The sequence below is a fragment of the Neopsephotus bourkii genome, unplaced genomic scaffold (assembly GCF_033783945.1).
Source record: "Neopsephotus bourkii isolate Nb327-2 ecotype Australia unplaced genomic scaffold, CSIRO-AGI_Nbou_v1 NB_1780, whole genome shotgun sequence".
NCBI classification, from domain to species: domain Eukaryota; kingdom Metazoa; phylum Chordata; class Aves; order Psittaciformes; family Psittacidae; genus Neopsephotus; species Neopsephotus bourkii.
The window spans coordinates 5254742-5271365 of NW_026902254.1; the positions used below are offsets into that span (position 1 = coordinate 5254742).

General features: G+C 40.8%; 1 protein-coding gene across 7 annotated transcripts in view; it reads left to right on the forward strand.

Annotated features, from left to right (window-relative positions):
• The first annotated feature begins 3334 nt into the window (after positions 1–3334).
• SLIT2 (slit guidance ligand 2) overlaps positions 3335–16624 on the forward strand; it is a 266925-nt gene continuing 253635 nt past the window's right edge. For all 7 annotated transcript variants that reach the window (XM_061379837.1, XM_061379839.1, XM_061379838.1 and 4 more), the window contains exons 1-3: positions 3335–4908; positions 6616–6687; positions 7892–7963. In XM_061379837.1, the coding sequence (XP_061235821.1) occupies positions 4733–4908; positions 6616–6687; positions 7892–7963 (320 nt within the window). In that variant the 5' untranslated portion in view covers positions 3335–4732. The remainder of the gene's footprint in view (positions 4909–6615; positions 6688–7891; positions 7964–16624) is intronic.

Genomic DNA, 16624 nt, shown 5'->3' on the forward strand with positions numbered 1-16624 from the left:
TTGTCCCATGGAGTCTCTCGTATTTACAGCATATTTTAGGAATGGTTTCCAGAATAGAGCACTTTATCCTACAATAAAAGCTGGCAAAAGCTTTTATGAAGCTTTAGGAATTGGTAGGCATTTAAGAATGTTTCCCTCTCTCATGCAATATATACCTCATCAGAATGACGTTTGCTTGTTTGTAATGGAATCACCTTTATCATAAACTTCACGTGATACATTTTCATCTCCATATCCTTCTCTGGAGTGCTTCTGACCAGCTAGTCAATTTGCATTTACAGATTTAAATTTCTTTGCTGAATGCAATGCTACGCTCATGTCATCCTCAAGCTTCTCTAATTCCATGTGTTTTCTCTGGTTTATAAAAATAATTTTCAGTTGTTGTTCTGCCTCGCAAACTCCTTACATCACTTTCCATTCTGGTATCATCTGTTGATAGTTATACTTAATTTTCAATCACTAATGGAACCATTCAGTGGCATAATAGTCTTAACAGCTTTTTAAAAGAGTCTAGTCACTCCCTGACTGACTATCCATCATATTCTGAATATAGGGTTTGGTGGTTTTTAATTAATAAAGTGTCCACATTCCAGAAATTAGATTCTGACTACATTCAAGTAGATTGCTTATCAGAGTTTAAATGTGCGTGGTAGCAAATGATCTGCTAATATCAGCATCTACCATACTTTCCCCTTACACAGAAGTTGTCAAAGAAAGAAACTAGATTAGCTTACACTGTTTTTTCTTGATATACCCCTATTGGACATTTTTGTATCACCTTATTGACCTTCAGTTGTTTACAAATTGATGAGTCATTTCATTCAGCATCTTTCAATAAATCCTTATAAATCTATAGTGATGCTGACGTATTGACATAGCTTTGAGCTTTGTAGTCAGCCATAGTCACTGTTACCAACCTCAGCTGTAAGTAGCAGGTTTTTCTGTTTTGATGCTCTGGATCTCGTTCTGAAGATGTTACTTATTATTAACGACTTTGATCTCCTTATAACAGTTCTGATCGTAGCTTTTTGAGCATTCTTTTAGATTTCCCTCTAAAGGGTGGAATGTTGTGCAATGAAATCTGGAGAACAGTAAAGTTCTACCTGTTTTCAGTATTTTCTGAAACAGCTGTAACTTTTGTTTTTCCACTGATGAATGTTTCTAATTCCTTTTTTCAACATCGTCTTGTTATAATTTTCCCCAGCTTCTTCCTCTATGGGAATATTTTCCCTCATAACTTTGGAAGTGGCTTAGAATCACTTCTGCAGGCAACTGAGGCAGCCACAGGGCACTCTGCAGGGCAAGGTTCACACTCCAGAAATGATGCTATACTGTATCTGACAGAAGGCCTCATTCAGACAATTTCAGGCATTGGGAGCTCTCCCATTGAACAGTTTAAATCACAAAAAGAGAGTTTCAATGTGCTGGCAGGCAAGAAACTCAGGAAAATCAATTCGAATGAATGAAAGGTATGATTCAAAGGTGGGCATGTTAAAAATCAATGAACCCCCCCAACAGAAATAAAAATTGATCTTGCTTGTACTTACTATACTTCCCTTTGAAAACAAAGTATACAAAATTAAGACAGGTTTGGATTTTGAATCAGATCTGCACAGAGCAGTTTAGCAACATTTAACACTTTCAGAACTGATTCAGATTTCCTGAGAATTGCTATATTAAGAAAATTCATTAGTTCTTCTCTTTGTCTTCTGCAGCACTAGGCATATTGCTGCTACTTCAAACAAATATCAAAATATACTCAATGGTTAACATTTGTATTTTCTAGGTTTGTCTGCCTGGAGCTGTAAGATAAAGAATGTCAGTAGAGGCATGAAAGCAGTATGTTAGATTAAGTTCTTTTTTTTTTCCTTTTTCTATCATGTTGCTTGCTAGAAACTTGCAAAATCCTTTTGAAATGCTTTGTAAAGACCTAAACCAGTAACAGGAGAAAAGAGTGAAAGTCATTTATACAAGGAAGCTCATGTATTCCCCTTACAGTCACTGAATTCTTCCTGCATCAGTCTAAAAAACTGGAATATATCTGAGTCTCTGCAAGACCAAAGATGCCATTTCCAGCATCTGAAAACAGTGCAACAATCATGTTTACTGGATGTTGTCCAACACATGGATCAAAAAATAAGTTTTCTGTAGATATGTACATTTTTAGCAATTTTCAGTTTGGCTCACATTGTAGGGTAAGAGAAGTCAGGAGTAACTGCTGGCTTCCACTTCAGCAGATTAGCTCAGATCTAGAATAGCATTTCTGAAAACAGTATTTGTCCTCTTGGTAACAGGCAAAAAGAGACCGTAAGCCTCTTTTGGGGATTGTGCAGCAGAGACCCCAGGGATGAAGAGACTCAGTTGGACCCAGCCATATGGAAGAAACTATGGACTCCCATGAGAATTTCCAAACTACACCTTGATGAAGCCTTAGTCATCCCTGCTGGGGGTTGACGTACATGAAAGACAAATCACTTTCACCTATCACTGGGGTCTCAGTATTATAAATTGCATGGAAGCAAATGCATAAGGAAGGAAAATTTAGTTAAGAGGCTGACGCACTCAATATTTTCCAAAAAATGTTAAAGATACACTGACAGTAAACAACACTTTGGGAAATTTTATCAGGAACGTTGTATTTAGAATACTTTTTTTTTTTTTTTTTGGTAAATGGAAGGTGTTTTCTAAACGAGCACAGCAGTGTTGCTACTTTACATACCCTAACGTATGGAATAACACTTGTACATCTTATTTTCGAAAATAATTTGTTAAAGATTCTGGTGTGTTTCACACTAAGACTGCAACCGAAGAAAACGCCAAGAAAACCGTCTTTCTCCCTCTGTAGCGGCTGCGGCACAAACCAGACCAGACCCTCGGTGGGACGCCAGAGGTATTTACAAGTGCAGCAGGCGACGTTTCAGCGTCCCCTTTCAAACCCCCCGGCAAAACCCACACAACCACCGCCGCGGCCCCTCCTCTCCGTTCTCCTTCCCGGGCGCTTGACACCCGCAGGCCAGGGCTGCGTGGGAAAGTCCGCGCAACAACTCCCGGGGTGGGGGCACACACACGGACCGGCCTCCCCGCCGCTCCCCCAACTTTCATTCATTGTTGGCGCCGCGGCTCAGCCCCCCGCCCCCCGCGGTGGCCGGGCCGGGCCGGCCGGGGCGGGCGGCGGCGCAGCCAGTGAGCGCGGAGCGGGGCGCTGCGGGCGGGGCCGGGGAGGCGCGGCCCCGCTGGCCCTATATAGGGCGGCGCGTGGGGCGCTCCTGGCTCCGTGGGAGCGGGACGAGGGGCGCCGCGCTGGGTCGGGCGGCAGAGAGCGCTCGGCTGTGTACCGGGGGCAGTTCTGCGGGAGACCGCGCTCGGGGAGCACTTTCCGCGGGCAGCAGCAGGCACCTTTCAGCGGGGAGGAGAGCCGGCCTGCGTACGGCGGTGCCATTCTATTGTTCATTCGGAGAGACTTGGGGTGCGAGGGAAGGAGCTGGCGTGTCGCCTCCGTTCTCCCGCATCCCCGCGCCCTCTCTGCTGTTTCCCTCTGCGCCGGAGGAGCGCCGCCGCCAGGGAGCCGAGGGCCGGGCCGGACTGTTCGGCACCAGCACCGACAGCTCAGGTGCACCGGTGGGACCAGGGGAAGGGACGCAAACCTTTCCCGGGGCGCTGCGCCCCAGCGGGCTCCGGGTGAAGGGGAAAGTTGCTCCCATTCCTGCAGCAAGCTTAGGAGCTGCCGAACTGGCCTCACCTGGAAGGACTGAGCAGTTCTTACCTTTCCGATCAGGTGCCTTTGCCGCAGCAAAGCCACGGTATCCGGGAGACCACGCGGAGCAGATTAACGCCCCCTTCACTCCCCGCGCTCTCGCCGCACATCATCTGTTCTTCGGCCTGTTTCGCCGTGCCCCCGGGATCACAGGAGGATCTATAGCTGTGATCTGTCACTGAGGAGAAGGAGGTCGTGGATGAACTCTCTTCCAGCAGGGCAACGAATCACTTCTCGACTGCTTATTATTATCGTGCTCTAGGACCAGCCCTTTCCTGCTAAACTTGGCTTGGGAGCTTACAGCAGGAGGGGGCGCGGGGGGTGGAAAGCCAAGCCCAACATAATCTCGTGTGTTTGACTTTTTTTTTTTCCCCTCCCTCCTTCTTCGTGAGACAGTTTGATGAATGCCTGCGAGAGGGGTATGATTTGCTGAGGCGCCTCTGACAGGGCGGTGTGTGCACGGTGTCAGTCCCGCCGCCGCCCCCCGTGGGGCTGTGAGCGGCCCGCGACGGGGGACGCGCGTGGGAGCGACTGCTGCGCTGCGCGGGCAGCGCAGGAACCACGCCGCTCGGGCGCACGGCGCTCCGCGGCCTTTAGCCGGGAGCTCAGAGGAGAGTCACGGCTTTGAAAAGCGCGAGGACGAAAATAAGGAGCTAGCCCAACTCCGCCGCTTCGCCTCCGCTGGGAGCGTGCGAAGACGAGACCCAAGTGCCGCCTCTCCCGACGGGCTAGAGCGGGAGGGCCCGGGCCCAGCCCCCCTCCCAGCGAAGTTGCCTTCAGCCACTGCTCCGTGCCACCCACCTCACTTTGCCGGGGTTGTTTTGCTTGGCTTGGCTTGGCTTTGGATAGAAGGGACTTCGCTTTCTCTGCACCCTGAAAGTTGCCCGAGTGTTCCCTGCGGCGAGGAGGAGGGCGGCGCGCCCTGCGCCTCCCCGGGGCCGAGGCCGGTGGGCCCCGGCCGGGCGGTTGCGGGCGGTGATGATGTGCGGCTGGGGGAAGCTCACCCTGTCCCTGGGGCTGCTGCTGGCGATGGCGGGCGAGGTGGTGCCGCAGCCGTGCCCGGCGCAGTGCTCCTGCTCGGGGAGCACCGTGGACTGTCATGGGCTGGCGCTGCGCGGGGTCCCGAGGAACATCCCCCGCAACACCGAGAGGCTGTAAGTAACCCTGCTGGGGCGGCGGCGAGAGCCCCTCGTTCTCTGGCTCCCGTCAGGGCTCCCGCTGGCTGGTGGGGCATACATGGCCCCTTGGAGCCGGCCTGGTTTGGGATCCCGACGCCCTTTTGGGGAAGGGGGTGTGTGGCGTGTCCGTTTCCTTCCTCTGCTGTTAGCGCTCCCCGTTTCACGGCGATGCGCGGTGTCGCGGGAGAGGTGGACGCTGCTCCCAGCTACTGCCTTTCCTTCCGAGAAGCCACGGTGAGGAGCGGGGAGCGGGAGCTGCTGGGCGGGCACAGCGGCCGCTCGGGGGGCGCCCCGGGGCGGCAGCGGCGGAGCGGCGTCAGCCCCCGCCGGCGCCCATTTCCCGGCAAACTTCGCTATTGCAAATTTCTTCCCCTGAGGCAGTGGGGAAGAGCCGGGCCGCGGAGCTCCGCGGGCGTAGGCAGGCCCCTGGGTGAGCTGAGGCGCTTCGCCGGCGCGCAGCGCTCACTCCAGCTCGAGGGCCGCGGGGTTACCGCGTGGGGAGGCTGGCGGGGCGCGCTGCCGCCCGCTGCACCGGACTGAAGCTGGAGCTCGGCGAGGCTTTGCCCGCATCTGTCTTACGGCGAGGGCACGCTGGCGTGGCTTAGCCTCTTCCCACTTAGATAGCACCAAGTTTTTCCTTAGCTGTGAGACCTCCCCCCATCCTGAGACGGTTCGTGTACCCTTCGGCTAGGGGGTTGTCTACTCTTGAGAGTAAGCAAGAGTCTGGACGCTTACTTTTGTCATATCGGGTTGCCTTTTAAAAGTGTCTGATGGGTTGAAAGAGTTATCTCTAATAAGTCATTTGAATGTTGGTTTATGAAAAAGGATACTTATTTATTCCCTCCCCTCCCCCCCCAACGACTTTGGGAATGAGCTGTAATTGTTAGAACAGTTTCCATGTGTAGAGCCACTTCCTAATGGCTTACCTCTGGAAATGCGAAGTCTGGTTTTATTTGTAGTGATTGATACTGAGCGATGTACACAGCTTGACCCCAAAATTTTGAGGAAAAAGGGGCATGTACTCCATAAGGTAGAGTATTACTGAAGTATGAACTGAAATGCTAGGGCCGAAATAGTTTTCTGTCGATTCTGAATGCGCTTTCATTCTGCAGTCAGTATAGCTTCCTGTGCAGCAAGTGAAGAGTTTACTTTTCATAAAATCATGTCTCCCATCACTTATTCTCCAGTCTCATGCTTGCTTGGAAGCTAATGTTTGCTATAGGAAGTTAAGATCTGTTCTGCTTTTGTAGCTATGCTATGAAATCTAAAAGTTGTTTAAGAATGCTGAAAATTGTCTTGATTTCAGTCTGTTAGATTTTGTAACAAACAAATACTGTAGCATGTATATATATAGTAGCTTTAGTGGTTTTCTAAGTGCAGTTATAACCATGTTCAGACAGGTTTTGACTCTTCTATATTATTAAGGATATATATGAGATTTATAATGGCAGGCAGACCTGACTTTGTAAAGGCCTCATTACAGAGTTTAAAACTACTGCCTTCAAGATAAACCTTTATTCAGTCAATTGGAAATGAGGATCTCAAACAGTGTTAGTTGTAGGAATGGTTGGTTTGGTTCATTTACATCTCCTAATTGCTCAAAAGGCTGTGCCCATAAAACAAAACAATTTAAAAGTAACTTTTGAATGATTAATTTTGCTGCTTATAAATTATTTTTCTTAGGGATCTTAATGGAAATAACCTCACAAGAATCACCAAGACCGACTTTGCTGGTCTAAGGCACCTTCGAGTTCTGTAAGTTTTCTCTTCTATTACTGATAACTTCTAGGGCTGATGATAGTTTGTTATACAACCATTGAGCTGGTTATCTTTCAGTTTATCAGCTGGATAGGTTAATACTTTTTAGCTACTGCATCTGAATTTAACACCCTTCCTTCATCTCTGAATCCTCCCCCATTCCCTGGGTTGTACACTGATATGTTTAAGTTAGCAATTGCCTGAAATATCATTTGTTTAAATTTTTGTGATCTCTGATTAAGCTTACAAGAGAACTCAAGGACTTAATTTGGCATGTAGCTTTGCTAAAATTGGTTGAATAACTGTTGGAGTGACTTTAAGGTTAAAAAACATAGTTCACACTGAAAATGGGTACTCTCAACCTAAAGTATAAGGAAATTCATAAAGAAAGTAAGTTCTTCCTCTACTGAATTTAAAAGCAAGTCACAGGTGATGATTATTGCTTTTCTACAGTTTCTGGTCCAAAAGGAGCCAGTTTAACAGTGAATTCTTGGAAGGAATTATTTGTTTCGGTGCTTTTGTCGACACTTTTATTTCAAATGTTATGAATCTTTTAAAATTCTGTGGGGTTTTGCTTTTGGGGGTGTTTTTTTTTCTGGGTGGGAGAGAAAAATCAAATACCGCATAGTTTATGTAGTTAATTTGTTAATGCTATTAATTTGAACAAGTAGTCATATAAAATCCTTTTCCATTTCTGTCTGGAGCAGAAAATGTTGTAGCAATTTTAAATGTATTTACAAAACACAAGTACTGTTACAGTTACAATCTCTGTGCAGTCTCTCACTGGTGTCTCTCCCAACACCACAGTTCAGTCTTTTTGTTTTGTCATTCTCATGTGAGACTAGTATTGCCTTCAAGCTGTTCACCTAGAGTCTTGTAACTTGCCCAGGAGCAGTGATGTGTGTCTGTGTGCACACGCAGCATATATGTATATGTCTGACTTTTAAACTTTGAATTATTAAGTAAATGAGCAAATGTAGTATCTATTCCTACTTCTTTTACTGAGGATTATTTTTCCCCTTTCGGATATACGAGCCCATGCAAAATGCTGATGATGAGTCTGGAAGGTTAAAGCACGTGTCATTCCAATAACTGTTGTGCAGTTTTAATGAATATGTGATTGTCTTTAAATGACTACTGTTAATGCAACAAGTTGTCTTGGAGCTATTAGAATTTACATATAAAAAATTCTGTATTTCAGTCAGCTTATGGAGAACAAGATTAGTACTATTGAGAGAGGAGCATTCCAGGATTTAAAAGAGCTGGAGAGGCTGTAAGTATTTTGAATTCTAAACGTAAGAGATTTTTTTGTTGTTTTTAATCAAATCAGTCGTGTGTATTCAGGCCTCTGATATTTTTTTTAAGTTATTAAAAAAATTGAGACATAAGAAACTCTCAAGCAGTATGTATGGGACTTGATCGGTGGGAGCTTTCATGAGCAGGCCAGATCTGAAGCAATCTGTAAACTGCAATTACCTTGTAGGAAATAGCTTGGGTACTATGAAATCTCTTCCCCTGAATAAACAAGGACTTTTTCAAACATGAATACAATTAAAAAACGCCTGTTACCTGAAGTACACTGTTAAATGTTAGTCTTGGAGATATTCGATGTTTTATATGTCTTATTGGAAATAACTGCTAGTCATAAAGTATTGTCTTGTTACATAGCGTGAAAGCAGTTTTTTAGTTCTGCTTCAGTTTTTATATGATTAGAGCATTTACAAAGGCTTAGAAAAATGAAAAGTGCTAGTTCTCAAAAATTAATTGGGTTTGGACTTAAAAAGAAAAAAGAAAAAAGATTGAGTTCTGTGGGGAGAGAGAATGGAGTGGCAATGAAAGGATCTTGTCTGGTGAAGTTGAAGTGCAAACACCTGCATGGTTGGATGGAGAAAATTAGTAATTCCCAAAAGGTTTTATCTTTTTATAATAGTTGCTTAATTTTCAGTATGTGTCTTAGTTTGTTGCATTTCCTAAAATGAAAATGTTTTAAAAAATGTATGACTTGGGACATCTGACTTATTAAAGGCAAAATGCTGTTTGTTGGATATAGTTGCATTCTGGATCTAGTAAAGTCGAAGAATGCCGTGTATTCATGTATATTTGTATAGAACTTTGAAGTAATGTCTTCATCATTAGACATCTTATTTGCTGCCTTTTCATTATATCACCTTTTCTTTAAGCATGCATCTGAGATCTTGTTTAGCTTTTCATTTGCTGTTGCTTTAACTTCATAAAAGTATTTCTACTTTTTTTAAAAGCAGCATTGCCTTAGACATTCAGTCTGTCTTTATAGCTGTGCTCTGTATCCACAGCTGCTGTGTGTTTAAAACAAACCCCCACAAACCATTATGGTTTGCTCATATAGACAAAGCTGTTCAAGAGACTTTAATAACCACCAGTGTAATTATGGTATTTCTAAAGTAGTTGATATATCATGTACTTGAGTTAATTACCTCATATTTTCAAAGAAACCAAAGTAACTTTTTGACCTAAAAATTGAAAGTGTTGTTATATAGTGCAGTCTTTTCTGAATAAATTTCAATGAAATCGATGGCTCTTAGAAATGCATAGTCAGATTTTTTTCAAAGTTGTATCAAAGTATTTAATGCAATGCTTTTTTACAATGTGTTTTTAAATTTTGTACAAAGAATAGAGATTTAGTATATCTTCTCTTGCTGAGAGATGTATTGGAATAATATGCACACATTCTTAAATTAGGTTTATAGCTTAAAAAAACCCAGCAGTGTAGTTCATATTGCAGAAGTACACATATATGAAACATTAATAAATTTTAAAAGATCCTTGCCTTCATTGTGAATGTGGCTTGACACTGGGACACCAAATACTTGCCAAGTTTTAAACCAGTGTGTAGTCAACTTTATTTCTTGATTATCTAGAAGCAAGATCCTGCTATGTAATTTAAATTTTTTTTTTAAATTGTTAATAAGTTGTATCATAATTTCAAGGCATTTAATATAACATTTCTGAAGTACAGAATTGCAATACTACAAAAAAAAGAACGTTGGTAGTTAAAACTTGTCTGTGTTCACATTTTCCATTGTTTTCTTTTTAATTTTTTTTTCTCTTGATAAATTCATAAAGTCTTTGGAAAACAATAGATATTTTCCAGTTACATAAGACACTAGTTCTGAAGAGAAATTCTGATAATTGTGTCTACTTTTGTGGGTTATTTTTGTTCACTCTTCAGCAGGCAAACTATGACATTTGAAACGTTTTAGTCATTTAGAGTGACAAAGTAAGATTGTTTTGTTTTTTGAATTATTTTGCATCTGTTCCAGTTCTTGTTAGAGTTTCTTGAAGTTTCAGTCATTGTTAGGTGTGTGGGTGACTTGTAATTTGAATATATATGCAGGGTGTCTTTAAACTGCCCCAGCTGTTGGCAGAGAACAAATATTTCATATTTGTGAGCAAAAGCTGAGAAAATTCCTCCTGTTTACAACTGCCAAGTCCATCTGATGAGGGCACATTGTTATCTGACAGCCAATTCATCTCCTTGGGATTCTGAATTAGAAATGATTTCTTGGGAAACTTGTGGATACTTTCTTCAAGTATTTTCTTTTATACATTAAGCAGTGAGCACTTTAAAGCTTTTTGGTTTTTTAAAAGTCTAAGTGTAGATGTCACATTTCTGCTGTAAATGCAATGTGCCAAACAACTATGAAATACCTGATGCAGTCCTCTTAACATACCAGTGGAAGGTGTAAGTGCACCTTACTGCAGCTTAAATGAACTTGATTTAGTTTACAAGATTGTTTACATGTAATATTTCTTATGATGGATTAGCTTATGCTAGTGTGTACAGGCTCAGTTTCAAAACATGCTTTCTGTAGTTCAGTACTCTTTAATATGAAGAACAGACTTTCACAGTAGTTTCCCTTTGGGGGAAAAATAATTAATCTCTTTAGGTAAGTGGTGCTTTTGGATTTTTTTGTTTCTGAACCGGAATTTATTTCTTTTTAGATCAGTTACTCTAATTTCCAAGGAACTATTTGGTTGGATCAGTTATCATAAATACTTATCATAAATACTTATTTGTAGACCCGATCATTCAGAACTCTGTGTATCCTCAACCCATTTTAAAGCAAGTGAAGACCTGTGGCATTTTGCAAAATTAATCTCAAGAAACTCTCAACCTTCTCTTCAGCAGGCAACTATAAGACATCATTTGATGAAATCTCTGTATATCTCAAGTAGACAGTAGTGTTTTTCCTATAGCTCAGTAAAGGAACAACAAATCTCTGCTACACCAGGTATATGTAACAGGACAAAGCTATTTAGATGTAACATGCTGCATAACTGGTATTTGTGTCACACCAGTGTAATTGTAGAAGCGCAGTGGAAACCAAAACCACAATAAATACTGCTGTAACAAGTGGTTGTTGCTACAGCAGCCTTGCTGTAATTGTAAAGTAAAAATATTCAGTTAGCAGTAAAAGATTGTGTAGTAGTGCTTGCTACATAAGAACTGGGAGCATAAACAAGATTAAAAGTAACAACTTAAGCAGATAAGTTTGGGGTTTATGGAAAGTTCAGTTGCTGGAGAGACACTGGTGAAGCTGAAGGTGATTTTGCTATAGGACTTTAAGTTGGACACTTCTCTGGAAAGTCTTCAGTCAAATGGGTGTATATTTCAGTGTTCACTTGGATATAATCTTGTGTGAAGGCTCAGATTTTAAAGGGTACTAGCTCCAGTCCAAACCAATTTGGTGCAACACTGCCTGAGCTAGGAAGCCTGCCATGAATATAACTTTCTTCACAGCCTGTATCTGGAATAGCTGAGTCACGTGGTCGGTGTTGTATAAATGCTCTGTATGCTGAAACAACATTCTTGGAACTTCAGTACGTACATACAGCCTACTTTTTTTCAATCAGCCTTTGTGTACATCCTGAAGCAGTGTCAAAAACTCTTGGAATAATTATGACCTTGTCCATGAGCCAATGCTTCTATGGGTAGGCCTTTAAAGAGTATATGGCCCTTCAGTACATGGCAGGTCCCATAAAGAAAGGATTAGGATTTGGCCTATTACATTTTCTGAGCCTCTCTTATGTAGACAACATTCATATATCACTGGAGGGTTTCTGTATGTTTCATGACAGGAATGCCATAAGAGGTCAAGATATGGAGAATTTGCTCAACATTTTAGAATTCTGGAAACCACTGCTTATTATGGGAGACAAAACCTTTTGAAATGATTCCTTATGAGAATGTGAAATTGAAAGATTCTTTTTTCTTTATAAGGTTGTCATCTTGAGTGTGATGTTTATAATGGTTTGAAATAGCCTCTTAAAACAAGAGGAAGATAAACTGAAAATCTCAACTTTCTGAAAACTAACACTGCTGTTAGACAACTTTATATGTTTAAAAGTTGTTATACCTGAGACCAGCACCTTCTGTGGTGTTGCAGCAAGTATTCCCAGTGAAGTATCTCAGCGTTTTTACAACCTATTGTCATCTGAAGGGACGTACAAAATTTGAAGACAGCTGCTGTAGGCTGTTGAACCAGTTCTATTATAAGCTACTTAAGTCTAAAATTTCCTTACAATCCTTTGTACTCCAGAAATACAATGTAGTCAGGTTTTGGGATAAGTATACTACTCACTTGTTTACACAGCAGTGCAGTTACCTTTCAATTTAAGATTTTTTTTTTGTCTGATAGGAATGTTTTTAATCATAGTTTTTCCTAGTAATTTTTCTAGCCTAGTTGACATGTCAGCTGTCATGCTAAGACTATGCTAAACGTCCTAAAGCTATCAAAATAGGAAGAGTTTATAGGGATCATTTGAAAACTACCCGCGTTTTTCTTCCTGTATTTGTGAATAATCCATTGAGGTAGCAGTATGCCCCGAAAATGCTAATTTGGAGTCTGATTCTGTAGACATTTACCATGTGAATAACTTGGTTTGCATGAGTAGTCCCACTGATTACTCTTGTGAGAAAGATTACTTGTGTGGCCTAATAAGTTTCCAGGCTAAGCCCATCACTTCCAATATTTGCATTAAAAGAGTTTATTTCTGAGATGTCTGTTTATTATCATGATAGTTATCAAGAGTTATCTGTACAGACCTAAAAAAAACCCCAAACCTCATAAAGAAACAAAAACCCCAAACCAAAACCCAAATACCATGAAAACCATTTCTGTTGAAAACTAGTGTGGAAGTAAAATGTTATTCTGTCAGGCTCTAGAACAACCTCTGAGTTAGTGTTTGACCTAAATATTTACACCACCCACCCCCCCCCCCCCCCCCTTTCCTAAGAGCTAGCTCCCTCCTTGAGGTACGTGGTGTGTAAACTGAAATCCCGTGTTCAAGAGAAGGCGACCGTAAGGGTTGAACATCGAGTTGGTACTTGAAATAGATTTTAAACTGAAAGCTATCTCTGTTGTATTTTCATGTTTCTTACAATGTATTATTAATTGATGGATAAAGAAGTATGTCAAGAATTAAATGTTTTGTTACAGTTCATGCTTTTTTTTTAATTTTATTTACACTTCTACAACACAGCTCTAAAAACAGAGGGATTATCAGTACTTGCTGTTTATTGGGGCTCTATCTCCACAAATACATTATAAAGAGTTATCAGAGTTTAAGATGAAGAGTATGTTTACTTATGAGTGTACTTACAGGTGTTTGAGTACTGAAAATTATTAAACTTTTTGCTTGTGCTGCTGATGAACAGTTTAAAACTTATAGATGTGCCTGCACAGATGGAAATGTATATTTCAATTACATAGTTTCAAGGGAAGGTTTGGTTTTGTTGTTGTTTTTATTTTTGGTGTTGTGTTTTTTTTTTTTTAACTTGATAAGAAAATGGAGGTACTACTTAGATTTCTTCTGGTTATAAATCTGCTTGCAAAACTGCTATGCTTGCAGCTTCTGCAGCAAGAACTTAATTATAATTTCAATACATAAAAGTCAGTCTTGTCAATGATATTAAATGGGGTTCAGTATAATAAAGTGGGTTTTAGCTGCATGTCACATACTGCATGGTCGAAGTCATCTGTTTGGTTACAACCTGTCTGATAAATACGTTAAATCACTAAGCTTGCTTTGAAATGGTAAAACCAAATCCACTGTCTCTGAGTGTACAGTGTTTTACAGAGATTCTCACCTTACAAAGACATGCATAGCAGGATAGACTAAGAAATAAAATGTCCCATCTAGGATAAAACATGCTTTCCAGAGATTAAAATAAATCTATTTGTTAACTGTTTGTTGTGTATTGATGTGTGGCATGAGATTGCAGTTTTACTCCAATTAACTACCTCTATCCATAACATAACTTCCAAATAGGAAAATAGTACCTTTAAAAAGAGGAATAGCAGGATTTTCTATGAGTTTTTAAATGTGAGCTGAATCAATAATTTTATCCCAGAATAATTAGTTTTGGTCTGAAATTTTCTTTCTGATGTTGAATTTCTGATACTTCAGTTGAAAAAAAGAAATATTGAACCCCCACAGATTTCACTTCTATGGAGTTACATGATCAAGGTTCAGGAGCAGGGACTTCTGAAAAAAAAAAAAGCCAAATGTTGTCTATGATGGAGTTCTAGCTGAAGCAAAACTTGGGGTTTTGGTTGTTCCCTCCTTCTCCCCCCCCAGTTTACATATGCTTGAGTGTGAAGTTTAAAGTTTATTGTTTAATTTTAGGACCCTGGTGAAAAAACTGCTAGATTAGCAGTGGAGTCACTACTACTGTTCCAGGAATCATTTGTATCACAATCATAGCCAAAAGAATAGCCAGTAAATGGACAGAATTTCATCTAGTTGTGCTTGACTATATGTACTCAATGAAAACAGCTCTTTTAGTAGTAAGACCTCATATTATATAATATGAAGGTTGTACTGAACTGTTAAAATGAAATCTTACCTCTTTAGCTAGAAGTTGGTCTCCAGTTTCTTTTCTCACTGAGTCCTGGTCTTTGTTTTGGTATGCAAGTTTGTTACTGAAGCCCAAGAGTTATTTTTCAGTTGAGGTACATTCTGAACAGTTTCTGACTACTGTAATCGGGAAGGATAGTTTGGACTGCCAAACACCTGAGGCATGTTGCATGTGCTTGCTTTTTTTTAAGACTGCTTGACGTTTTGATTTTTCTTCTCCAGAAAACATTGATACCTAATCACCTGTCTGACTTCTGTCTGAATGTATGAGCATTTGAAGGGTTAATACCGTCATGCATGTGTGATAGGTAGTGGAAGAATAATGAGGTAGAGAATACAGTTTTTGAACAGCCCTGAAGGGGGGGAACCGTTATTCCTTGTTAATCACGGACGTGAAAAATCCTTCTCTTCACTAATCCTACGTAGTTTAAGGGCAATGCATAGCACATTCCTCTTCTTAGAGCGAGAAGGAAACCACAGAGCCTGCAGTGCTAATCACTTACTGGAGGAATGCAAGACCATCTTACATGAATTGTACAGGGACACCTGTATTTATAGTTTAAATTAAAAAAAAACCCACCAAAACAAACTACAGTAATTATTCTGTATTAGCAGACTTCTGTCAAAGCAACTTCCAATAACTTCTCTGAAAGTGTCTGTTAAATCAGAAACAGGAAAAGGCGGTCTTTGAAGATGCTATTTAAAAAGATGTGGTGTTCTACAGAATTTTTAAAATCAGATTATAGCTACACTTTGAAGAAAACTATGAAATGTTTGATGAAACAATGAACAGTGTTCTTTTAAAAGCCTTGTACATGTCTGCTATTATTTTTAGTATATTTCGTTCATCTGAGTGTCTTTTTCTCATGGGACTCCCTTTACAGGTCTAGAAGTCAAACGGCAGTGAGAAGTCCTGTTTGCTCTTTGCAGACCTTTTTACAAATTCCAGGGCAGGAAGGCTGTTTATTTTTCCCACATCTGTTTTGTGCTCATCCTTTGTGAGACTGTTTGCTGGATGCTCCTCTTTCTTGCTTCCTCTGAAATGGGTAATTTGCACTGTTGCAAAACATTGAAACCAAGTCTGATTCTATAGAACTGTTGTAATGTTTTTATTTCAAATAGCGTTTGTGTTCAGAAACTATTTTAAACTGATGCTGTAGAGCACTGATGTTAAAGCTTACAACTAAAGCTGCATTTTAGTTTTACTCTGTAAAAGTCATATTTATCTGTTGCAGAGCCAGTGCAAAATTAAGAAAAACCCAACAAAACAGGTTTAATGTTAGATGGTCACAGGTGAAAACTGAGCTGTCATTACATTTTAATATAACATATTTGAAAGAATTTTTAAGGCACTCCTTATTTTGACTGCAGAAGCCACAGTTCTATCTGGAATTTTACGGTTAAACTCCAAAATGTATGAGGGATCTGGCTGCATGGCTGCCACTTCAGTGACTCATACTCTTGTATTACCTCACTTATTATGAAAAGTGTTTGAAACGTCATCAGAAGAAATGCTTTCCTTCATAGTATGTAGTGCATTCTGCTGTCTTGTCTTTAATAATGGTCTGGACTGATAGTCGAATATAATGTGGCAAAGTTTCCCTTAAGTTTTCTGTAAGACATACCAGTCTTTCTGATTTCAGTTTGGCAGGATGTCTGTACAGGTGCTACAGAAAAATACTGAAATGAAGACTTACTGTGGTAATTCAGTGCCAGAAAGACAGTTACAAGCCTATCTGGACTATCTGCAGGCTCTTGCCTTTTGAAAAGAAATCTGTCCAAACTCTAGATAAATTCTATTTAATGGATCAACTTCCCCTCCCCTCCTTCTTTGCCTGTTTAGTTCATTTGTTGTTTGTTTGTTTGTTGTGTTGTTTTTTTTTTTTTTTTTTTTTTTTACTTTGGAAGTAATTCCAGGTATTGTCAGACATCAGCTTTGCTTCGTCTGGTATGTGATCCTCTTTCTTTACGGAGGTTTTGTAACTTATGTTTCCTTCTTTGTGGTACACTTTATAGAATAAAATCCAATGGATTA